Source organism: Podarcis vaucheri (assembly GCF_965113315.1).
Source record: "Podarcis vaucheri genome assembly, chromosome: 8".
Lineage (NCBI taxonomy): Eukaryota > Metazoa > Chordata > Lepidosauria > Squamata > Lacertidae > Podarcis > Podarcis vaucheri.
In genome coordinates this window covers 73,185,097-73,210,657 of record NC_138766.1, presented here as the reverse complement: position 1 = coordinate 73,210,657, position 25,561 = coordinate 73,185,097, and the positions used below count along the sequence as shown (strand labels likewise).

General features: G+C 41.6%; 1 protein-coding gene across 12 annotated transcripts in view; it reads right to left on the bottom strand.

Annotated features, from left to right (window-relative positions):
• Positions 1–590: 590 nt before the first annotated feature.
• ZFPM2 (zinc finger protein, FOG family member 2) overlaps positions 591–25,561 on the bottom strand; it is a 466,093-nt gene continuing 441,122 nt past the window's right edge. For all 12 annotated transcript variants that reach the window (XM_082235508.1, XM_082235506.1, XM_082235503.1 and 9 more), the window contains 3 exons: positions 6,966–7,172; positions 5,536–5,760; positions 591–4,109 (listed from right to left, as the gene is read on the bottom strand). In XM_082235508.1, coding sequence (XP_082091634.1) covers positions 1,612–4,109; positions 5,536–5,760; positions 6,966–7,172 — 2,930 coding nt within the window. In that variant the 3' untranslated portion in view covers positions 591–1,611. The remainder of the gene's footprint in view (positions 4,110–5,535; positions 5,761–6,965; positions 7,173–25,561) is intronic.

The window sequence follows — 25,561 nt, the reverse complement described above, 5'->3', positions numbered from 1 at the left end:
TGGGCTTTAGCAAGGTGGTACAAAAGCAAGCTGATGCAAATTAGGGGGAAGGACTTGTAGCTCACTAGTAGAGCAGCTGTCTTGAATGCAGAAGGTTCTAGATTCAATCTCCAGCATCTCTATGTAGGACTGGGGAAAACTTGCTTCCTTAAAATGCTGGGAAGCCACTGCCAACTGAGCTAGATTAGCTAAATGTGTAACTTCCTATGTTTCCAATGCACTATTCATGTCTGTTTTCAGTGATACACTTGAAGTCAACATGGAACTTCAGTATATGTGTCACAACCCTTTCAGTGTGCCTTGGTGAGAATGGAACTCAATTCAGGAAGATGAGTATTTTCTGGGGTCCACCACTCACTGAGCAAATTATGTAGCTTAAGTGACTGGGACCAGAAACTCTCCTTTCCTGAACAGCTTTAGATTGCTCATCCCCCTCCTTATAGGTTGTTTGATGGGATACTGTCATGGGACACAGACCCTCTACAATCAAATGTGTTGTGCTGGTACATTACGCCCCCAACCACCCACCCCCAATGAATATACTAAGAATGAATGAATTACTGCAAATGAATGAATTACTGCCAGAACAGTCCGACGATGTGGAATTTTATTCCATCCATATACATGCATAGTAACAACATTTGTTGAGAAATTATTTCTATCAGAAGTAGAACATTATCTCTGTGATCACCAGTTGCAGTATTGCTACTTTTATATTTAAATATATCTTATAAATGAATTAGATTCATACTTGCAGCATTGAGTTAAGGTTTTCATTTTGACTGTGCCTTTCAAAAGATAAAACTGATAGATATGACCTCATTACTTACAATACTGCTTCCAGTAATTTTTGTTCATTCTTTATAAAGTATTGCATTTAACAGCAAAGGTTTAAAAATCGAGACAGAGATGCATCAGCAAAAGAAAATACAAGTACTATACAAGGGGGGAAATTGCCATCTTCGTTTTAACGGACGTTTCGGGTTAAGAAAGTAGACAGAAACATACTGCTACATACAAATGCAAAGCCTAGTGACTAAGGTACTGTATCTGCTAAAATATAAAGTGCAAATTGAGCCAAATTCTTCTTTTTAATAAAAAAAAAATGAAATTGAAATTTTAAGGCGAACTTTACAGCATAGTTGAAACGTTTTGCAAGTTATATTTTAGCATCTACATATATCTGCAATAGCATATAAGGAAAAAAAATCAGGATACACAGGTGCTTTTGAAGCTATTTCTAAAATGCTTTTCCGTATAGTTTGTGACTATTTTCTTTAAAATCTACTATACAGTGCAAACCATATGTGCTACACAATAACTATACAATAACATTACAAATGACTTTAATATAAAGTTGTTGTTGTTTCTTTTTAAATAAAAAATAAACTACAGCTATGAATACTGCTGGTAAAATAAATTAATTGTTTTGAAAATGGCACCAAGAATACACTTTACTAATGGACTGTAATGGAAGTACACCTTTAAAGTCTTTAACTCAGCAATGAAGAATTAAAGCCTGATTGTCCAGAAGTGATACAAACAGCTCTCTTTCAGACTCGTATGGAACAATATGCTAAACACAGGTACCAAAGGTGAGGCCAAATGCTTTCATTTGACGTGTTCTGCTGCATGTGACGAGCAATAAAACTTCTTATGAGTTATAAAGTTTGATAGGTTGTTGAACTGGATGTCACACAGGCGGCAATACTTTCCACTGGTGGGTGCCTGAGTGGACCCATTCACGCCTTTTGCTATACTAGACAACTGTTCTTCTGCTGCAGGAATGGTTGGAGAGACGTTTTCATTGGCAGCCAAAACATTATCAGAGGCCCAAGATGGAGATTTGTGCCCATCTTCATGCTGCTGGGTATTCTGGGAAATGTTCTCCTGCTGAGGGTTTGCTGCAGGCCTTTCCTCCTGTTTCAGTCCGCCGTTAACTATAACCATGCCTCTGTTTTTTGGCAGCAACGGCAGAGACTCTTTCTTCTGGACTGGGCACCCATTGGAGGGGGTCTGGCCCTTCAGGGAATCACCTTCTGCATTGGTACTTTGATCTGCATCGTTGTTGTGAACGGCAAGGGAACTAGAAATGTAATCACTTGGCTTTATTCCATAATATGGAGAAAGCTGGTCTGCTCCTTTAGCTTTCTTTATTGCTCCTGGATAAAGGCATTGTGGAAGAAACAAATGTTTGTTTTCTTCCTTTGTAGCAATGAGCTGGGCAGCTTCACTGAAGACCTTAAGTCCTTGAAGAGTTGCTAAGTGCGTAGAAAACAAGTTTCCGTTGGGAGAAGGCTGTTTCGAGCTCCCGTTTTTCTCACATTTGATTATGCTCCGTTCATAACTGACCTCGGGGCTGTTCCGTTCGCTCTCTGGGTTTTGAAACACTTTGCCGTCAAGCTGCCCCATTTCGTTACGCTGGTGCACAGTGACGGGGCAGAAATTCTGCTTATGCGCCAGGTAATTCTCTACCTTGTTAAAACTGATCTTGCATACTGTGCATTCGTGGTAGTCCAGCAACCTTTTGGGGGAAGCAGATGTCCTATCAGACTGGGACAAGCATTTTTTGCTGAGATCGATAGGTACGTCCATCTCCAAGCAAGAAACGGTGGAATGTGGCGTGTCGCACTTTGAGGCTGGGATGCATTTGTTAATGGACAGCGATGTTTCTAAGTGCTTTGAGACTATTCCTGGAAAGATATCGCAGCGTGGGTGGTAGCACTCCCCGAGGCCATCTGTCGGCTCTTGAGAAGATGTGCATGGGTTGGGGAGATTAGCCACTTCAAGAAAACGTTGTTGGACCAGCTGTGGCCTCTGCTCTTGTTCTGGCAGGCACATCTCATACATCTTCCTTCGCTTGCGTGTGCGCATCGTCCTCTGCATGGCAGGCACTTTGTTGGAAGCAGACCTTTTCAAGGGAGGATCGTGACGTGTGGCACAATAATACTGCTTGTGGACCATATACGTTTCATGCCTACTGAAGGTAATATTGCAAGCTTCGCACGTGGTTTTGTTGGGATCACTTTCTCCTTCAATTAAAGGAGTAGTCGTTGAGTTCTTGCTATCGGAAGGTTTCCCGTTCATTTTCTCATCACTGTTGGCAGCACTAGCCAGCTTTTTCACCTGTGAGGAGAAGTCCTTTTCATGCCCCTTACTGTTTGGCCCAATCATGTCTAATACAGTGGAGGAGTTGATGCAGGAAGCCTGAAGGAGCTGGTTCTCTGGGTCTGAAGTGTGAGGCGTACTACTCAAAATGTTGATAGAATTTTGACCATTGTTGGGGCTCACAGCCTCCGGCATTTTTTCCGAAACACTGCCAAAATCTGGCGACTTTGCCATTTGCTGCCATCGGCTGCTGCAGTAATGCTTTTTGTGCACTAAGTAGTTGTCCAGATTGTTGAATGTTATGTTGCACTCAAAACAGGTAGCTCCTTTTGGCATGAGCGGACTGTAAATGACGGGGGGATAATTGTTACTTCCATGCCTCAGTCTTCGGTGGACCAACTCGGACATTTTGGCTAAGATCTCAGAGGCCTGAGGAACAACGGTGATGTCCTGGGGGAAAGCGAACTGAGAAAGAAAAGGTCCCATTGGAAAAGAAGGACCCAGGTTAGGCTGGACTGGGGACGAGGCAAGCCTTGGGCTAGATGGCTCAGATTTTATTTTTGTGTAGGAAAAGCTTTGCTTATTTGTGACAGGCTGTGTTTCTGGCCTCTGATTTGGAAGGAAAAGGGGAGTCTTTTTTTCACATTTGTCGAGCTCGGTGTCAGAACTTGCATCCTTTGTCTGCATTGTCTTTTGGCTTTGGGAGCCGTCATTCCTGTTCAGCAGATCTGCAGTTGCCTGCAAAGTCTCTTCGTTGCCACTTGGAGAGTGTTCAGTATCACTTTCTCTCTGAAGTTTGTTGCCAGAGACATGTAGATCTTGGTGCTGCTGCAGCTCCCTCTGAGTTTGGAAGCCAAAATGGCAGTGTGTGCATCGAAAGGCAGCTTGAGTGAGATGTGAGAACAGGTGCTGATGGAAGTTAATCACAGAGTCTGCGGTGTAGTTGCAAACTGTACATTTCAGGCTAGAACCGGAGGGAAGAAATTCTTCCATTTTTACTCCTGCGAAAGGGGTAAGAACAAAAAAACGAAACCAACAAGTTAATTTGAGTCTTTTGTCCACCGGGATTTATTTAACAGAAAGCAATTGCTAATCCTTATAAGCTTACTTCTGAATTTTATAATGCACACTTCACATTCCCAGGGCAGTTACAAAAGTGTGTATGTGTGTAGATAGATAGATAGATGATAGATAGATGATAGATAGATAGATAGATAGATAGATAGATAGATAGATAGATAGATAGATGATAGATAGATAGATAGATAGATAGATAGATAGATAGATGATATAGATAGATAGATATGAATGAGATGTGTCTTAGTGAGTGCTTACTAAGCTAGTCATAGCAGGTTACCCATGGGCCCTTTCTGCTAGCCAGGCTGAATAAGGCAGAAGAGCACCCAGAAGAGCATTGCTAGATGGCACTCAGTGGATATCTTTCCTTTGCTGCCATCACAACCACAGGACATTCTTGAAGCTGGACTTTTACCTATATTTGGCCAGATTTACACAGAGTTTTCCACTACCTGCATTCAGGCTGCGTTATTGCCCCCAATAAGACGAACAGGCTGTGTCTGGTGGGAGAAGGCTTGAGAGCAATCATGGCAACCACCCAAGCCATGTCTGCATCATATAAACCAATTAGGGTTTCAAGAGAAGTGTTGGCTATGCCAACAGAAAACTCCCTAAGGAGTCTTATGATGAATCCCTTAAATTCCATCACATATATCCCGTCACCCAAGGGCTCACAATCCTGATATGTCCACCACCCCAATAGCAGAGAGAAGCAGCAGATGAAAGCCTAAACCTAAGTAGAAATTTTTTTGGCCACGACACGTGGACCACATAAATTACCCACTCCCAAATCACCTACATGCTGGTCAGTGCAGAACACTATGTGGTGGCTGGCCATGTGGAGACATTCTGTGACCATGAGTCACACCAGGACAAAGGACATTCAGCATGGACTTTTAAGACCCTCTCCCCTTCATCCCAGACTCTAAGCCTGGCAGTCTTCAAGGCAAGGTCCGACCCCACCTTTATCAGCCTTATGGGGATAATAGCATGATGCTATGCAAACAGCTTATCTCAATGACAGCACCAGTCCCAGGACTACCATTTAGTTAAGGCTTAAGTTCTGACATTCATATCACCTAACAAGCATCCGTCATATCATGAATGGCTTTTGCCTCGTCTGATCTTCCCATTTAGTTCAGAAAAAGGTAGGACAGTTGTGATACTTTAATATCTTAAACAGAACAGGTGATTACTGCAGCATAAGCCAGTAATCACTGAGTTGAGTGCTTGTGGCTTCACCTCTTTTACAACTTCTCATGGGCACGTTGCTAAAAAGGAGGAAAAAAAGAATTAAGTTTGAAATGTCTTAAGGAAAGCTGACTCCAGTGGAGCAAATATTTCACTTACCACTGTGAGAATTCAGATGAATTTCCAGGGCCCTTGCGTTAGAGAAGCTTTTGGTGCACTGTGGAAAAGGGCAGATGCTGGATATCTGCTGAACGCTGTCGTCATTCTCCTCCGAAAGCTGAGCTCCTTCTCGTTGCCTCCCGCTGCAGTAGTACATGAGGTGAGCCTGCAGATTTCTCTCGCTCCGATACCAAATGCCACAAGATTTGCAGGGGAATATGTCCTCTACAAGGGAGGGGGGGGAAACAAAGCAGGTGTGAGTAAGCCATAGTTTACTCCTGCCGACAAGCCTTAGTCCAACAAGTTTAAGCTGCCTGATCTTCTTATTTTAAAAGTACCCATTTAACAGCAGGGTGGCAGCATAGTGCATGTTTAATAAACAACACATAACAGCTCAAAGGAAACCAGGTGCGAGAAGTAATTCCTCACCCCCTCTTTTGTTTCGTTGTAAATTCTGGGTCTGGGCATCAATATGAAATATACACGGCTCACTTATCTAACAATTATCTTTCATGTTCTTTGCAGTTGGAGTCAAGAAAACAGGTACGCAGCCTGTGTGTATTATTAGACATTCATGTATTTTCTTTCCCTCTCCCCTGGTAGCCAGATTAGGGAACCATTCAAGTGGAACCTCAATCAGAAAATATTGTGTAAATTTTTTCCCAAGGAAACAAACAAACAAACAGGTCATTGGCTATGAGAACGGTAGAATTTAGTTGAAGAACTTAATCCTCCATTGACGGGAGGGGGTCAAAGATTAAAAGCAGGAACTTAACACATACACAAACCTAGCATGCCAAGGAAAAGGCTAAGCCAAGATCCTTTCACCGATATCTGGTTTTCTAAGCAGAGGGAGTGATTTATTTGGAAGAGCATTCAATCATAAAGCGTACCTGCCAGCACAATGCGGCCCAAATCCAGGATGCCACCTTCTGGGTCCACACTCCCAGGGGAGTCACGTGACCCACGCAAGATCACAGCCCCCAAAAAGTGACCCCCAAAATGCGAGGGTTTTTTTGGTGCCATGCCCCCCCCCAAAGTGAAGCCTGAAATTGCATGAGATCGTGGCAGTCATTTTGGCTGCTGTTCTCTCACAAGAAAAAATAGGAAGTCACATTTTTTCTGGGGCAGATGATTCTGCAGTCTCATCTGCAGAAATATAGCTTAGGACAGAGGTAGCCAATGGCGTGACCTCTAGATGTTACTGGACTCCCAACTCCCATCATTCTTGACTATGCTGGCTGAGGCTGATGGGAGTTGGCATCCAGAAACATGGCACCACATTGGCCCACCCATGCTAGGAACCTGGTAATCTGTGGTTTTTCCTGGCTTGAAAGCCTATGCTGGTGATTCAGAGAAATCCTAAGCCCAACAGATAGGTGTTGTTAATGTGATGTGGTAAGAATATAGCAATGTACTAGAGCACTCACTGTTGACAATAGCTGTAGGCAAAATGGATGCCATAGCGGCTTGTTGAGGGAGCAATTGTATCGAGTCCAACAATCGAGCAGGATACATCCCCTCAGTAAGAGTCATCTGACTGGCAGCTTGTAGCCTTGAGTCAAAATCCACAACGAAGGCAATGAGCTCTTCACCCTCGGCAATGGCTTTTGTCGTCGTGCACCAAAGCTGGCCTCCTGTGCAGAAAACATACACAAAGACAGAAATGCTTAACGGGCAAACGTTATATTGTGCAGCACCGTGTTCTGCTTAGGGGAGCTGCATTTTGCTGGGAAAAGATGGAAACCCTTTGCCTTTAAGGCTCTCTTTTTGTTTTCACGGGAGTGTTGTGCCATGCTTTAAGGCAGCCATGCTGGAAACATCACCAGAAGCTGCACAAACAATACCGCAGATGAATGATAGGCAACACCTCTTTAACTCTTCTGCAATCTATTGTCTCAAACGCAGCGCTACTTCTTGAAGAAAGTGGACATTCCTAGAATGTCAGTATAGATATATATTTGTTTTCATTGTTTGCTATCCAGACTTTTTGTTCAACTTCCTCTCCATTCCACAAACGATATTACTATCTGTATACGCATGTATTAAGTAAAATATTCATGCATTCCAAGGGACTATCCATAAGCAAATAAATAATACCCCAATGCAAAACATGGTTCAGATACCCTCATAAAGTCATTTTTAATGCTTGCTGGGATTTGCTGCCATCTGTCTCCAGGGGGGAATCCTTTATGCAATAATATACATGCATCATTACATTGGCTGTCCCAATGCCCACTGAACTTCCTGTTCAGATATGCCAAAGATGTGTTTCATAAAGCCCTATTCAAACAGTGGAGCTTGGCTTAAAAGGAAAACTTTCTTCAAAGAGTGAGATATACTATAGCTCTGTGCTGCAAGTGTCACGTGGGAAAGCATTAAAAAGAAAATTAACTATGCAAGTAATGCACTAATGTATTTGAATGTGATAGTGAATGCTCATTTATTTAACATGTTTAGACAGGCAGAGCACTTATATTTGTCTTATCTCTACTCTCAGGCCTAGATACATATCCAGTACAGTTATGGCTAAAATAATGTCACATACTTTACATGTTATAAAGCTTTTTTCTGTTATAGGTTTTGTATATATAGCAAAAGCTATATGCTGTATTAATTAGGCAAGAAAAAAGGCGCGCACACACAAACACAACCGGGTACCCATTTTGATAAGTAATATTGCTGTGTTTATCTTTCAGCATAACTGCCTTTTCAACTACACTTCACCCCCCCTTCCTCAAAGAGATTACAGTTTTAAAACAACTTGTTGCAAAAATCTGGTGGAAGAGATAACAACAGTGTATGATATGCAACAGCTAAATAGAAGAATTAGGACATTGTTTTGGAGGAATCTTGGACAATTAATTAATCCAGTCCTATTAGCTTTCAAAGATGAGAAAACAAAACAGCATCACTCACAATATGTTTGAGAGGGGGGAACCAAGGCAGGGCTCCTAGACCACAAAGTGATGCAGAAGTTTCAAAGCAGGAAAAAGTTTTTCCACATTCACTCTTTGCTAGGAATGCAGCAGGATTTGGCCACAACTACTGGAACCAAATGTATTATGGCCATTATAATCCAAAGATTTCGAGCACTCCAAGTACCGAAAGCTACTTTCACAGAGGCAATTTATTGCTGGGGGTGGGGATGAGGAGCCAAATTCTTAGGGAAGTCTTGAAACCAGAAAAAATAATGCAGAATAAGAAAATGCTGACAATTAAGTTACTTTGAATCATTTACTGTAATTGCTGAATTATTATGTTTCTTTCATGCACAGAATACACACAACCCTGAATAAGGACAAAAACCTGCTCTATGAAGCCCTGAACATTTACAGCGCAGATGTTAAATTTTCAAATTATTCCCCTAAAATAAGTTATGTTTCCATATTGATGCTAAGGCACACAGCAGCCTATACTGTTGGTGAAGAATTTCGTCAAGTGGTACAACTCTGGGTCTCAAGAGAAAGGCTATACACCAGTGTTATAACACGGGCTGAACTGTGTGAATTTTCAGTTTATTTTTAATTTTTTTGTTTTAATCAAAAGACTCCCCCCCCCCCGCTGCCACACACACAAAATAGGCAGTAGGAGACTCCTGTATGGCTCTTTTGTGGTATGTTGCCTGGCTGCTCAATGATGGTCTATATGGAGCTACAATTTGACATACTGTCCTGGGTGCTTCATATAATCATCAAGGACCTACCTATTCCTTGGGTTTATTTATTTATTTATATTAAATTTGTACGCCGCCCTATGCCCGCAGATCTCAGGGCAGTCCACAACATAATTCTATCCTCCTTGAGTTAGGATCCTTCTTTTATTTGGTGCTTTCCATCTGCCCAGTAGTTTATCATTATTTCGAATACCAGGCATCCGGGCTGGAGTTGGCACCTGAGATCACACCTCCTGTGCATTTAAACAATCCGAAGCAACGAGAAAGGAAGCAGCAACTCTGATTCTTATTCTATAGGTTCTCTTCCTGTCGTCCCCCCCCCATACACACACTTGTGTCCCTCCTGTATTTTTGTTTTAGTCATCAAGTGGGAATTGAGGGTGGGGAAGGAACAGGTGGAATGGAGTGGGGGGAAGAAACAGCTGCTGCTTTTATTGCTTCAAAGGGCATGATCTCAGAGTAGGCACTGGCAAACTTGAGGCAGTAATTAATTGAGTTTGCATCACATGGAAATGCTATATTTGGATACCATTCTTCTGTCTTCCTCCCACTTTGTTTATTTTACCCCTTTGGTGTTCCACCAGTGTGGCTACCACCTTTTCAGAATAAACAACTTTTTAAAAAATCTGTACGAAAGGTGGCCCAGCCTGCCTGTTTCCTGTAATGTTTATGAGCTGGGCTCTTGTGGAAACATATCTGGTTCCTAACAGGAAGCTTTTAAATGACCCTCATAATTGCTGTCAGAGCTGCAGCAAATTTGCACTGTAAATTCTGAAAGTAAAGAACAGAGTCACAGTTCAAATTTGATTTTATTTTTTTTAATGGAAATTCATGCTTCTGTTACAATAATCATTTGCCTTAAATATCACTGAATCTTGCCAATGTTTCCACATTCTTTTTTTTATTATTTATGGAATCAGTGCCTGCAGAATGTCATGCAGACTTTTGCCGATAAACTCTAATTAAGATTAAAACAAGTCCATTGGAAAAGATCCCATCATTTGCAAACGTAATAAACAAAAGAAGCACTCCCTACTTGTCAACTGGAACCATTCAATAGTCTGTTACTAGGTTATAACACTGACAAAGGTTTGATTATATTGTATGGCCTTACCTATAAGGTACTATATGAGAAAAATGTATCTCATGTAAAAGCACATAACTTCAGCCCTGCTAGCTGAAATCCATGGCTCCTCACAATGGCAAAAACTCTGGTTAATAACTATGGAATGAACTGCAAAAAAAAAAAAAAATCTATGAGATGCACTATGATTGATGCAGATTTCTTTTTTTGGTAACAAGAAAATGCAAGCAGGAAAGAGCTGTAAACCATAGAACTATACCTGGGCTCTTCAAAGTAGGAACGTGGCTCAGCATAATATATAGATGTGGGAAATGGAAGCAATGAAACCCTTACTCAATAGATCGAGAAATATGCACATTCTGATCCAAAACACATTAGAAAAGGACAGCTTAGTTTACACTGTGGCCTGGTTGTTCTTGAACTGCAAGTTATGGGCATAGCTCCATGTGGCTAGTGGTTTGTGTGAAGCAACACTGCACAGTTCTGCAGCAGTTCCAACCTTTGTGATGCGGCACAGTTCAAAGGGGTGCAACTACATGACAAAATGCAAAAGGATTGTCATTTCAGGGTTCAGTCCACCATGACGTGTCTGAACTGGCAGATAAGATGTACTCATTGGTCCTCATTTTCACATCTTGTGCCCAGTTCAGAGACTTCTCTTACAGGGATGGGAGGTGCATTTTGCACAAGAAAAGGTTTTCCCCCATGACATCTAAGTTGGGTCCATCTTGCCTGTACAACCATCACGCAGGGCTGGCCCCAACACTGGACTCCACAAGGAAGGCTGCTTGCACAGCAGCACGTGCAAAACTGTGTGTGGAATAAAGTACAGACCAGAAGTACAGTGGTACCTCGGGTTACATACACTTCAGGTTACAGACTCCGCTAACCCAGAAATAGTGCTTCAGGTTAAGAACTTTGCTTCAGGATGAGAACAGAAATCGTGCTCCAGCGGCACAGTGGCAGCAGGAGGCCCCATTGGCTAAAGTGGTGCTTCAGGTTAAGAACAATTTCAGGTTAAGAACAGACCTCTGGAACGAATTAAGTACTTAACCCAAGGTACCACTGTATTCTGTTTGCAGTCACTGGACGATGACAAGGACCATGTAGCAAACATGGTTACAAATAAAAACAAGAACCTATTCTGACAATGCCTCCTCCCTCATTTGCAATTAATTCCGACATATAATTTATTAAAACAATTCACCTGTATTTGCAATTTTGATACTATTTGCATGCTTTAAGAGTAATCCAGAATGCAAGGGCTGCATACAGTTATTGCTTTTTAAAAGACCATTCCCTGCTGTCTCCAGTTGGGAAGTTTCCCTTCAAAATCAGTAGTGCCATATGGCTTCCGATTAGTCCGTCTATTGCTTTTATCAGGGGGATAAAAGGGGGAATTGCTAAAAATAGTTTAACTTCCCTCCTAAGACAAAGGCACTGGCAAAATACAAGACAGACCTGCTTTCCTGGAATTCGGGTATCTTAGAGACAGAGTCAGCTCTGGATCTCTTCTGTCTTGATGGTTGTATGAATTCACGCTCCACCCTCAAACCGTGCTTTGATATACTACTTGAAATGGGACTCTTGCCATGTGAGCATACGATATATAGATGTTTACCAAGAAAAAGTTGCTCTTGAAATTCTGTTTGGTTGATATTCATTCTCAGCAAACAGCCTACTGCGCAACCAAGTTATGCAGATTCCTCCCTCCTCCCTCCTGCTTCTAATTTGTGTGTGTAATGCCTTCGACTGTCACTGCGGTAGAAGCAGAAGTGTCCATTTCCTGTGTACATATGTTTTTGTGAAGGAGGGTCAGAAGAGTATCGGAGCTCATTGAATCGACAACTTGCATTAGTCTACAGACTTAAAATGACACCCAAGCACAGCCAGACTCACTGCAATCTGAATTAATAGCTTCTATTTTGTGAAAAATATTTTTTTTAAAAAAGCAGCCCTGAGAATAATATGTTTATTTGCATTCGCGCCTTTTTAAGTATTTAAAGGGAATTCACAAACCCACAATCAGATATTTCCCATGGGGAGGTGAGTGCATTCTCTCGACTAGCTAGAACAATGTCCCCGTGCCAAAGAACATCCCAGTTAATACCTACTAGGTGCGAGTCCGGATCGCCGGGTTTTGACATTAACAGAGAGCGTATATCTATATGTAGCCACACTGTTTAATAAGGAGGGGGGGGGAAATATAATAAATTCAAATCCAATACTGTTGAAATTCTTGACAGTAGAGTAGTGCAAGGAATAGAACTTATAAATTATGTGTGCCCCTTTTTTGAAAAATGCTTTGGAGGTTTCTTTGTGCATTTGCAAATACAGTAGGAATATGAGGTATTGTGTGGTTCCTTCTGCACAGTACCTGATAAAAGAATAAAGAGCTTTGACATATTCTTAAAACAATAGAGGAATTAAAGAGAAACAATGGGCCAGCTGCTTCATTAATACAATCAAAAGGGAGCCCAGCGCAGAGGAGTCCAGATAATTAAGCACTACTCTTTTAGACCTTCTTTCTATAATAAAATTGCTTAAAAATTTATTAACTACTTCACAGTTGTTAGATAGATCTGTGCACTTGTTTATTTGGGTTGATTAATGCCTTTTCAGTATTCTCCAACATGCCAACTCATGGTTTATACAAGTTTTTGAATAAAATAATGTAAGAAAAAAAAATGATAGGGATCTGCACCATACACAGCAATAAATCAAAGGCATTTTGTGAACAGTCTTCCCTGTTGCTAAACAATTCTCAACATTTTTCACTTGTATATGTACCTCCTAAATATTCCATGGGACATCTGTTTCCCCCCACCTCCATATATTTATCTGAATGGCCCATTCACATAGAGAATATCAGCAACAGTTCATGTAAATTCACACTTCTATGAAATTAATGGAGAGGGTTTGCTGTATTACATTAGGATTAATGAGATGATATCCCATAATTTCCCAGTAATTTTTCCTTGTTTACGATCAAAGGATGTTGTCAAATGATACTAATCTTAGCTCCTGCATATACAAACTCTACCACCTTTTAGTGGCAGGCAATGTAGAAACAGGTATGATTATGCTCTGTCCAGCACAGCGCCATTTGTCTCTCACATGCCCGATGACGAATCCAATATATTTATTAGTATACTGTAATGGAAATATTATTATTACGCATGTGTGGAGGAAGATGAAAAGGTCCACGCAACATAGTATTGTAGAATGGATTCACTCTTACTGTGCTGATCACCTTTGAGGTAGAAAAACTCCATTTTTATTCTTCGCACTATAAATACTCAACCATGCATTCACACATTAAGAAAACAAGCTGCCTTTTCTTATTTTTTGTGTGGATGTGGGCTCTTCTGTGCTACCAGTTTTCAGGTCAGTAGCAAGGCAGTCAAGCAGGCACACTGGGCCTCAAAACCAGGAAGATGCTTGCTTGCTTGCATGCAAGGGACTGGGCGCAGGCCATCAGGGATTTAGCTTGTTTCCTGAGCAGAAACTCCTCCAAACAACATCTCAAGTGTTACTCACATAGACATGGTTGGTGCAAGTTTGAACAGCAATATGACATGTAGTGCTACAATTCAGCAAAGGTAAACAAAACAGCCATGGCATGTTCAGAACTCTCACACATGCTTCTCTGGATCATGACCTTGATTTTTTTTTTACAAGAAGAGAGAGAATAGAATTAATTCAGTAATCCGTTTTTTTCAAACAGTCGCATGTGGCTAAGAAAACACAAAAGTCTTGTATTTGTTATTTTACAAGTTCTTTATTTGGATGCAAAGGGTTGCCTGTTGAAAAAGGTACGTCTTACCACTGCCCAGAAACCCTTCGTGCATAATACTGAAAAGTAGCTTGACAAAATGAGTGGAAGTTGCCCATCGCTAAAGAGGAACCAAAGTATCTTGCCACGTGTCTTCTAACCTAGATGGCAGGCTATCTTTTATGATTATAAGGATTTGAGTCTGTGTCTTTCATGTGAGTGCTGGAGTGTAGTAATTAATGTAAAGTTCCACTAGATAGAGACATAAACTACACCAGTGCTCAGAAGAAGGGAATAAAGAATTCGCAGGGAAAAAATAATGTGATAAATTTTATTTGCCTTTCCCCCTTGATTGAGCTGTCACAGCTTATTTACCACAGGGGGAGATAGTTAAACTCGTATTCTTAGAAGTTCTGTGCATCTTAAGAGGCTTATAGGTTTCCTTCTGGGACCTTAGTTCAAATCCTGAGCTAATCGGAGTCAATACACATCTTTCTATTAGGAGGTTGTAAAAATAAAATAAAATAAAGTCTGGTGTGAAATCTCTCCTAGAGGACCAGTGTCCAGACTACAAAACTATTAAATATTTGGCACAAATATCAACCTTTGCTTTTAAGCAGCTGAATTCAAGGGGCGAAATCCTCCTACGTCTTCCAAATTAAGGCCTCCTGGTTGGGATTTAAAAGTGACCTTGTTCTGCAAACAGTCAGAAGATGTAGCTTCTTCATTTATCTAACTCAGGGTTGGCCCTCCAGATGTTGTTAGACTCCAATTCCCATCAGCCCCAGCCAGCGTGGCCAGTGGGCAGAGATCATGGGGACTGTAGTCCGGCAGCTACAGCTTCCCCACCCCTGATACAACAACTATGCTGAAGGAAGTGTTTTTCATTACATCCTTGGGCTGGGTTGGCATGATTTCTTGCAAGTGTGGATTAAAAAGCAACTGCTGGGGTTTAGAACTCAGGTTCCAGGCACTTTGATAACCAAATACTTGGATTGTTTTTATATAGGTGTGCCCAAAGTGTCCACATTTGTCATTACACCTGTGTTGTTGTTTAGTTGTTTAGTCATGTCCGACTCTTCGTGACCCCATGGACCAGAGCACGCCAGGCACTCCTGTCTTCCACTGCCTCCCGCAGTTTGGTCAAACTCATGCAGGTAGCTTCGAGAACACTGACCAACCATCTCGTCCTCTGTTGTCCCCTTCTCCTTGTGCCCTTCATCTTTCCCAACATCAGAGAGCCAGTGTGGTGTAGTGGTTAAGAGCGGTAGTCTCGTAATCTGGGGAACCGGGTTCGCGTCTCCGCTCCTCCACATGCAGCTGCTGGGTGACCTTGGGCCAGTCACGCTTCTTTGAAGTCTCTCAGCCCCACTCACCTCACAGAGTGTTTGTTGTGGGGGAGGAAGGGAAAGGAGAATGTTAGTCGCTTTGAGACTCCTTAAAGGGAGTGAAAGGCGGGATATTAAATCCAAACTCTTCTTCTTCTTCTTCTTCTTCAGAGTCTTTTCCAGGGAGTCTTCTCTTCTCATGAGGTGGCCAAAGTACTGGAGTCTCAGCTTCAGGATCTGTCCTTCCAGTGAGCACTCAGGGCTGATTTCCTTAAGAATGGATAGGTTTGATCTTCTTGCAGTCCATGGGACTCTCAAGAGACTGTACACCTGTACCCTCTACCATATTGGAAATACATTTTTTACAATGCCTGGAAGGAAAACGTCACTAACTGTGCCCTTGGGTTGGCCCATGCATTTAAACAAAGAGGGCAAAGGAAGCTATATTTATCAAAATAAACATGGAAGCACTTAGGAACATGGGAGGTTTCCATGCACACCACAGATCTGCAAGAATTAATTAGACTGAAACAAATGTTTTTCGCACCAATCAGGCATTTTCTACTTAAAACTGTAAGTTATAAGCATCTGATGCGAAGAAAGGGATGCCTCTCTAGTCAGATTTTGTGCAGCACCAAGCAGATTTGGCTTTATTTTTCCTCCAACATCTCCTGAAACAACCTTTATTACGATGAACAGCATACACTAAGCAATCTACAGGTGCACAGGGGCTGCCTACTGAATCCCTGCATGGTCAGCAGGATTTGTAAATGACCAAGGAAAATGTGTTTGCATACCCCCTTCAGGCAAGCTGTCAAAAATCAGGCTGCAGCTGATAAACTGATTATAAAGCTGCTTAAGACTTTGCTTGTAAACAGAAGCATTTATCAACTAATAATTTGCAATAAACTGACGTAACTCCCAGCTGAGCCCCAAACTGTAATTGTCTCTACCATCTGCCTATTAAAATACCATTCTTCATCATGATGCGGGAGCAGACGGGGGGGAAACTCTAGCAACTATGTAAGAGACTGGCATGTTACGAATAATCCGTGCAACGATCCGACCTGATTATAACTAATAGGTGCTATAGTATATACCCTTAACTTCCCTTGCTGGATGGTATTTATTTCCTGAGTACAAAATATGCTTCTTAAGGGAGAAAAACAACAAGTTTTCAAGTTGAATGTGCTGTGGGTTGAGCGCATTCAAGTTGCACTCCACGGCAACCCGGAAGTAACGGAGCACGTTACTTCCGGGTTTCGCCGCTTGTCCATGCGCAGATGCTCAAAATGACATCATGCGCATGCGCAGAATGGTGAAACGCAGCACGTGCAGATGCGCCGTCACATCTTGCGTTCCATTTGGGATGCGAACAGGGCTCCGGAACGGATCCCGTTCGCATCCCAAGGTACCGCTGTAGTCCTCTCATTATATCAACACTTCTCTTTTAGTCACTCTGCAGGAATGTTCTAATAGAAGGTGCCTTCAAGGACAAGTCTGAAAAGGAAGTTCTCCACTTTTAAGACTGTTTGTTTGCTTTAGCATTCTCCATATATTTGCCTCTGAGCCATGCATATGTTCCAGTTGGATGCCACTAAACTATTTTGCACGGGAAGCTACTGCTATAAGTTTACGGCAAACTGAATCAAGCTATACTGCCCTCTGTGAAGTTTTGCCCACTTTTAAAAATGAAACAGAAAATGTGTCAGTTTCAATGCCATTGAATCTGTTTTTTTAAAAAAATCACTGACGAAAATACATTTGGGTAGTCTAATAATCTCTTAGCTGTTTTTAATCATCTGCAAGTCACAGCAGTTTTGACAGGTGTTGCACAGTTGGACCAGGAGGCATCCCAATGTCAAACATGCCTTCCTTTGTAGTGCCTGAAAGGTATAGCAAGCGTCAGGAACCACGGTGCACAACCAAGTTGCGGATGAGGCTCATTCCCTACAAATATTTATTATTAATTTCAAATCATCAAAAATTTTGGATGGCAAAAGTTTTATTTATTTATTTATTTATTTATTTTACACCCCCTTCAAGGAACTCGAGGCGATGCACATGCTTCCATTTTATCTTGACAACAGTCCTGTGAGGTGGGTTCGGCTGAGAGACAGCGACTGGCCCATGGTCACCCAGTTGACTACATGGCTGAATGGGGATTTGAATAATTGAACTTTCCCTCTGCTGGTTCCTCTCCTGTCAAGGTTTGGGCTTTGGACATGTCTGCCTCAACGGCATGGATGTGAAATCTTACGGGGCTGGAAGCAGCATGTAAGGGAAGGGGGTTTGGGCAGGAGGAGGGGGGAATAATTGGCGGAAGAGGGTTTCGGGCATTCAAGGAAGGGTGCTCCCATAGGCAAACACTTCTCTTCAAATGCTTGTGCTGGCCTTGATTCCGTGAACCGCCATCTCCTTCCCTCCCCATCCTTCTTGTGGGTGTTGTTGTTTTTTTCCCTCTGTTCCAAAACTCACTCTTCTGTTTCACAACTATTTTATATTACAACTTAAATGTATTTCCGGCAACCTAATGTAATACGGTGTAATAGAAATAGGAAAACGGCATGGCTACAATTTTGGTGAACTTAAGTATACGGGATCCAGAATTCCCTGCACCGTCTGCTTCAAATAATTCATCCTTTTTCATGTCCCAATGATTTTATTTCGGGAGTTTATATTCCAGGCTTTCTGTACGACATTTCAGGCAGGCAGTGAGCATCAAGAAAGGCAGTTCTGCCTTGAACAGATACCTCAAAGGGTCAGCTCTTGTTCCACGGGGGGGGGGGGGGGACAGTGTGAATGCAGCCATTCATTCTGATGAGCCACAATGGAACTTTACGAACTGTTAAGTGTACACATGTGTGCCTTTGAAGCTGTACAAGGTATTATTACCCTGTGTGCAGCACGCTGCCTGTGTCCACATCAAATCCTTTAATTTATGCTTCCTGAAGTTCAAGTTTTCTTTACAGGGGGAGGGAAAGTGAGGAGGAAATTGGCATCCATATGGAAGCAGAGGTGCTGAAAAGAAGCAATGTTTTTTTAGCATGACAGTGAGGTGACTTCCTCCCCCTTTTTTTTCTTTTCTAGCTTTACTGATAGCATAAATTAATCAATGATTTGCGTTTGCTGGTGCTATAGCTCTCCAACATGGCCAGCATCCCTGCCAAAAACACAGTTTGTCCCATGTGCAGCAAAACCAGCCAGATGGTGCAGGGGAGGGCTGATTTCTCCTTACATTAACTTTTCAAAGATAAACATTTGATAGCCGCACAAAAAATAGCAGTTAAGCTGTCAGAACGAAGTCATCATCTTCTTCAACCTCCAAAAATTGCAGGATGTCTGGAAATACAGTTTGGGGTCTGTAGACTGGTGGAGATATAATCTCCCAAATTACTCCCTGACCAGTTGCTTTGTTTGTTTGTTTTAACACCCCCACCTCCCGAAACGGTGTGAGGGTTAAGTTGTTAAATGAAAATAATGCATTGCTTTGATAGGCTAAAATAAGAATAATTTGATTTTTGCTCTTTTCCTTATAATCAATTTGCATATATTCAGAGTTTAGCAAGGACTTTCAAGCAGTCAACTTCGGGGGAAATGCTCTCCGTTTATAACACAACAACCAACATTTGGAGAGAGAAAAATAACCGGATTGCCTGCAGATGGCATCCTATGCATATCGTGAGTGCTTCTGGTATGAAAACGGAGAGAGAAGCTATTATTTATTTAATTTAACACTACACTGAACGTTTACTTTGTTGCCCATACAGTTGATAAAAGTGAGAGATTTCAGAGTCTAATTAAGCACTCTTGCAGATCCTTCTGTACTAAAAAAATAAATAAATCCTAGGGCTGATTACTTGTTTGTTTGCTTTACTAGCACATTTAATCAAAATGAATCTCAACTACAAGCCTCAAGATTCCAGCAGGATAACATGTCAGCCTTAAACTCATTTACTTGGAAGTAAGTTGCAGTGGCTTTCAGCTGGACTTTCCCTTAAGTCAGTGTGCTTAAGGCAACAGCCTGTGCTAGCAAAGTGTCAGAGGTGTGTTGCTGCTAAGATGTCGTAATGGGGGGAATATTAGCCTGGGGGTTATTAAAGTATTACAAAAAGAACCAAGGTGGATAAAAATCTTATTTTCCTGTATCCGTGGTGCAGCTGGGTATTTATTTATTTATTGACCCTGATTTAATGGCTTCGTGCCCACCTCCTTCCTCAAGATGGCCTAATGTATTATTTTATTTATGTCAAAAGTATAATTTCATTCAGTGATCTCTGGACTGATTTCCAGCTCTGACTACTTTTCAAGGCAGGCTACAGGGTTACATGGCTAAGAGGTCAGGTCAAACAAAAGCTTTTGCCTATTTTATTCAGGCAGTGATCCTTCGAACACTTTACTAAGCCCTGTTGGATTTGGGGCCCCTCTTCTGAGCAGGGACGCGGGTGGCGCTGTGGTCTAAACCACAGAGCCTAGGGCTTGCCGATCAGAAAGTCGGTGGTTCGAATCCCAGCAACGGGGTGAGCTCCTGTCGCTCGGTCCCTGAGCCTGCCAACCTAGCAGTTCGAAAGCACAAGCGGCTTAGTCATGCTGGCCACATGACCTGGAAGCTGTACGCCTGCTCCCTCGGCCAATAAAGCGAGATAAGCGCCACAACCCCAGAGTCGTCCGCAACTGGACCTAATGGTCAGGGGTCCCTTTACCTTTACCTTCTGAGCAGACGTGCAGAGAGTTGAGATAATAGTGGGGCTGGATTAGTAGACTGAAATTTGGGCGGGGGATATATTTTTCTTGCAACACAGTGCAAACCCATGCACCTTAATTCTTAAGGAAGCCCCACAGTTTACTCACAGCTGAGTGTGAAAAGACTGCCTGCGGGGAGAGCAGGGGATAAACATCTTCATTTAATCTGAGCACTTGGCCATGTAACTCACTACTTTGTCTTCAAAAACAGCAACAGCTGGACATTTCAGAAGAATTTAACCCACAGGTCCAGTGTATATTTCTTTCCAATCATAAAAAGTTCAATTTTTAGCATTTATTTATTATCTGGCTGAATATTTAATCCATTGATCATATGATTTGGCATTCCCTCAATCGGAAATCCAAGAGGAATGAGGGATCATTTGTTCCATAGTGTTTGAATTCTAAATGGCTAACAACCCTATGCATTTTTTAAAAAGGTGGGACTGATTTCTAGGTAAGTAGATAAAGGATTGCAGAATCAGTGCCACTGGGATTAAGTCGCCTTGAATTCAAATTATGGATCGCAGGTGTAATATTTTGTGATGTTTGCTCTAGTGACAAATCCCCTCTCACTTTTGTAATCTTACATGTTGATTTCATTAAACACACACACACACAAATACTTCTCTTTTTCTGAGTTTCCATATATTAACTGATTAGTATTCCTTTCAGCTGATGTAAAGTGTTGTCCTCACATTTAGAAGGAAAGTAAATTAAAGTGAAAGGGACTTGGTTTCAAATTGCCCAACAAAATATTTGTTTTAGACAATATTGTTCTATAACCACACCTGCCATGTGTCTGCAGTTTGCATTTAAGTTGTGAAAAACGCCGGTGCTTCCTGACAAGAAATCTTATGAATGAAGTCTAGCTAACAGGAGAACTCTTTATTTCTATGGGGACAAGACAGCAGCACAAGTTAATTAAACTGGTAACACTGTGATTAGTTTCAATCAGGGATCAGCTGAGGCTGGTGGTTGTAAGGGAATGTGCATTTTCCACAGACATGAGTAACAATGCTTATAACATTTTTTCACATTTATTCTGTGCATTCAGTAGTAACAATGACAAAGACATTCAAACAGGTTAGAAGGCAGATTTTAAAAAAAAATCTAGCCATTGTACATCCATTAGCATAATGATTATTTGGATGCCTAAATGCAGTATGGCTATGAATAAGGATATGCATTTTAATAGTGTTAAATACACAGGGCGCAGTCCAAAGTTAAGCACTTTATAGTCCCAACAGGAATAAACAGCATACCTCCGTTTTTTCTCCTGAACTTTATTGGGCTTTCTTTACTTTTGTTGAATTGTGCCTTTTGCTGATAAATAGCTTAGAAATACCTGGAAATAAGGCCCACTGAACTCAGCAGGTCTCGCTTCTGAATTAAGATGGACAGATATGTCATTTTTTGTTGCCCAAGTTTTTCATTTTTTCTTATCTTAACTTCACTTCTCTAACATTTCTGCAACAAGTGGCCTTTTTAAAAAAAATCCTCATTGAAAATTCATCAATATTTTAGTGCAAATTTCTCCCAAAAGCAGTTTCGTATGCAGTTCTGACTATAAATTTTGAAAGGAATTTCCACTATTATAATGAAAGTATCGTGATGATTCCTGCATTGCAGGGGGTTGGATTAGATAACCCTTGGGGTCCCTTCCAAATCTACAATTCTATGATTCTATGTCACTTTCCCAGCCTCTTCCTTGTTGTCTAGTGGCAGAGATGTCCCCCTGCCCCCCAGGACAGGAGAGGCAGGCTTCCAACCATGCTAACCATTTTATTGATCAATAACCACTGCCTGACGGCTTAGGTCGAGTGCTAGAGCATCTGTTTTTCACACAAAGTGGGTTCTCCTTCATGGAGAGCACGTGTTGCGGTGGGGGCAACCATGACATCCCCTGTTGCTGGGCGGGTTAGTATGGATGGCCACGAATTTGATAGGGCATCTCCAACTGTTGCTCATGAGAATTTAATGTTGCAAAATTGTTTGATTGATGGGGGTGCTATTTATTCCCTGTGCGCAGCGTTGAGCTTCCTCTTTCCCCTGCGCACACCTGTGACTAATGTCTATATATGCACTCACAGCTTGAAATGAGTGGGAAACCTACTCATTCTGGCACCACCCACGCTCCCTAATATTTAGGGTTTGTTCGTGCTGACCTTGCTATGCCTGTCATGGGGTCATCTGCTTTGGACAAGGGGCCTGGTAGGATTTTTTACCATTTGGCCGATTGGCTGGCGCCATTTGGGTTTTGCCTACTGCGTAGCAAATCATCACAACTTGTAAGGTTGTGGTTAGGCATTGGTTAATTTTGGTTGGTGGAGGGGATGTGGTTGGCTGTGCCTGCCCCTCCAATGCTGCTGCTGCTGCTGCTGCTGCAAGGGTATTCCATTGAAGGAATCCAGGGGCTCACCATGCTTTGGTCCAAACCCCTGGCAAGGGTCTAGGGCCACGCAAGAGCCCCGAGAGCATTTGGGGAGAGGTGAGAGCCTGGCACCCAGCTCTATTCTCTCCCCAAAAATGTTTACCCTTACTGACTTTCGCAGGCTTGCGGTTGTCAGTTCTGTTCCTACCTCTATGTGGGAACAGATAGTTGCTAACCAATGCCTAAGCAACCACTCACATACTGTAATTCAATAAAGTTGTGGCCAAAATTATGCCAAAAACCAAAACAAAAATGTGGCGTGAATTGTGTCTTTATTTGGGGGTGTCCTGGGGGGGCCTCGACACACAAAAGGTCCCAGGTAGGACCTGGAATATATGCTGTCTGCAACACAGGACTGTCACTGCCTGTCACTGTATACAATAATGAGCTACAGTGGCCTGACTTAGTATTAGGCAGTTTCCTGTGTTCCAGCACTACAGACGCTATTTGCGTTCTTTTTAAAATGTGCATGTTACATGCAAATACACATTTAAAGCTCAGTTCGTAGAGCATGAGATTCTTAAACTCAGAATCAGGGGTTCAAGCACCACATGGGGGAAAGTTTCATGCATTGCAGGGGGTTGGACTAGATGACACTGGTGGTCCCTTCCACCTCTACAATTCTATGATTTAACATCCTATTTAGCTGGGCCCTGAAGAACCACACTGTTCCAGTAACTGTTCACTTCCTTACTTGCTGTGAGCAGTGACATCAAGTTAATACTTCATGAATTAATTGGGGAAGCTGGAAGATGTAGAATTCTTCAGAAGATAAAAATGATGGTGTGATCCTCATGGACAAGGTCTTGAAAAAGAGAGCAGCCAATGTATGTTTGAAGGTGTGTATGAGCGAGCCAAAGATACTCTGATGTAGAGTAATTGCTTACTCCTGTTCCTACCACATATAAGTCATTATATTCCTTCTCCAAAATTTTTTATTAAACCCATTTCAAACTTATTTCTGCCTGTCACAATAATATTTTCATGAGAAGTGTTGTAACCTAATTCCTTCATTTGAATAATACATTCATTTTTAATTACTGCAACTTGATCTCAGATTATTCAAATAACTGTTTCATTTTTTATGCTTACCCTGACCCCAGTGTATTTATAGGCTTTTATCCTTACCTGATACCAGCGTAATGTAATTATAGATTGTATTTTAATCATCTACTATATCCTAGCAAGTTTGTTTAAATAACTCCAATCCCGAGTCTTTTATTTCTGTGCCTTTTAAAATTCTACAATAGCATTCTCATTGCATAAAAGCAATATTTTTGTAGTTTACTACAATGAATGAACATTTTGCATGCATTGCTGCCCATGTTTCTCATTTGAATTTTAAAAAGTTACCACACGTAGTACTCTACGTAAATGGGGGTGATATTTGACTTGTAAACGGGCACGACACTTTCTTTAATATTTGCTCCTATCCTCTCAAATAATGTTTGTATAAAATAGGTCAACACAAATATATGTGGTTTTTTAAATAAAAAAACACGCTGATTTTTATCCACCCACAAATACAAACAGTTCATTACTGCTGAGGAGCTCAGGTTCATTCCAGTTCTGAGTCAGCATTTCAGGTGTTTGCCTAAATGTGGGATGCGACAGGAACACAAACAACATCAGCCTGTTTTAAATGCCTCTTTAGTTATGGTTTAATGGGTACTGAGTTCTAATCCTAAAAAAGAAACAAAGCAAATGCAATTTTTCAGTCCCAAACTAAATTTCAGTGCACACTTTCCTTGATAAATATTGACTTGGGTGATGGAACTACCCTAAACCACCAATAGGGCTCAAATTGAGACTTGACCTGTGAGTGTTGTCTATATATACTCACGGTTTGAAATGAGTGGGAAACCTACTCATTTTTGCACCTCCAAGGCCAGATCCTGAAGTCATGTTTTAGATGGAAAAGTCATCACAATATGAACTATTAAAACAGCACACATTCGTTATACATATGTCATTATACAAGATCTGAGAGGGTTTCTGGAGAACCCTGGTAGTTTTCCAGGAATACCTGAGAGGTCACTATGCATTACAAAGTTATGTTTACCACACAGAAAAGGAAGGTAAAAAGCCACATATCAGGTGGTGAATTTCCCATGTCAAAAATTAAGATGAGAACTTGCCTTAAACTTAATGTTTCATTATGTTCATTGAAGCAAAACTAGTGAAGTGTTGTGTATGACCAATTAAGTCAATGGTGGATGACCTCTTGGCATACTGGTCTAATGTGGGCCACCAGGCCACTTCTAAAAAGCTCTGCTCACCTGCTGGTTACATGGTTTGATTTCATAGAATCATAGAATAGAATCATAGAGTTGGAAGAGACCACAAGGGCCATCGAGTCCAACCCCCTGCCAAGCAGGAAACACCATCAGAGCACTCCTGACATATGGTTGTCAAGCCTCTGCTTAAAGACCTCCAAAGTAGGAGACTCCACCACACTCCTTGGCAGCAAATTCCACTGTCGAACAGCTCTTACTGTCAGGAAGTTCTTCCTAATGTTTAGGTGGAATCTTCTTTCTTGTAGTTTGGATCCATTGCTCCGTGTCCGCTTCTCCGGAGCAGCAGAAAACAACCTTTCTCCCTCCTCTATGTGACATCCTTTTATATATTTGAACATGGCTATCATATCACCCCTTAACCTCCAACTCCAACACCAACTCAATCATTTTTATCTGCTCCTTCATTTACTGTAGCTTTTATGGATTTCCTAGGGTTAAAGTTAATATTTTATATATTTTATCGTGTGTGTGTGTGTGTGTGTGTGTGTGTGTATTTAATACACTTTATACACTACTTGAGTGTAAAAAACCAAACACCTCCAAGTGGTTTACAAAGCAGTTTTACCTATATTGTACATATAATTCATATGTTTCTCATACAATTCCTCCACAACAAAGGAGGAATTGAACAGGGCTCTACTCATTTTGGTCTCACCCACTACTAGAATGCAACCCCTGGAAGATTCATC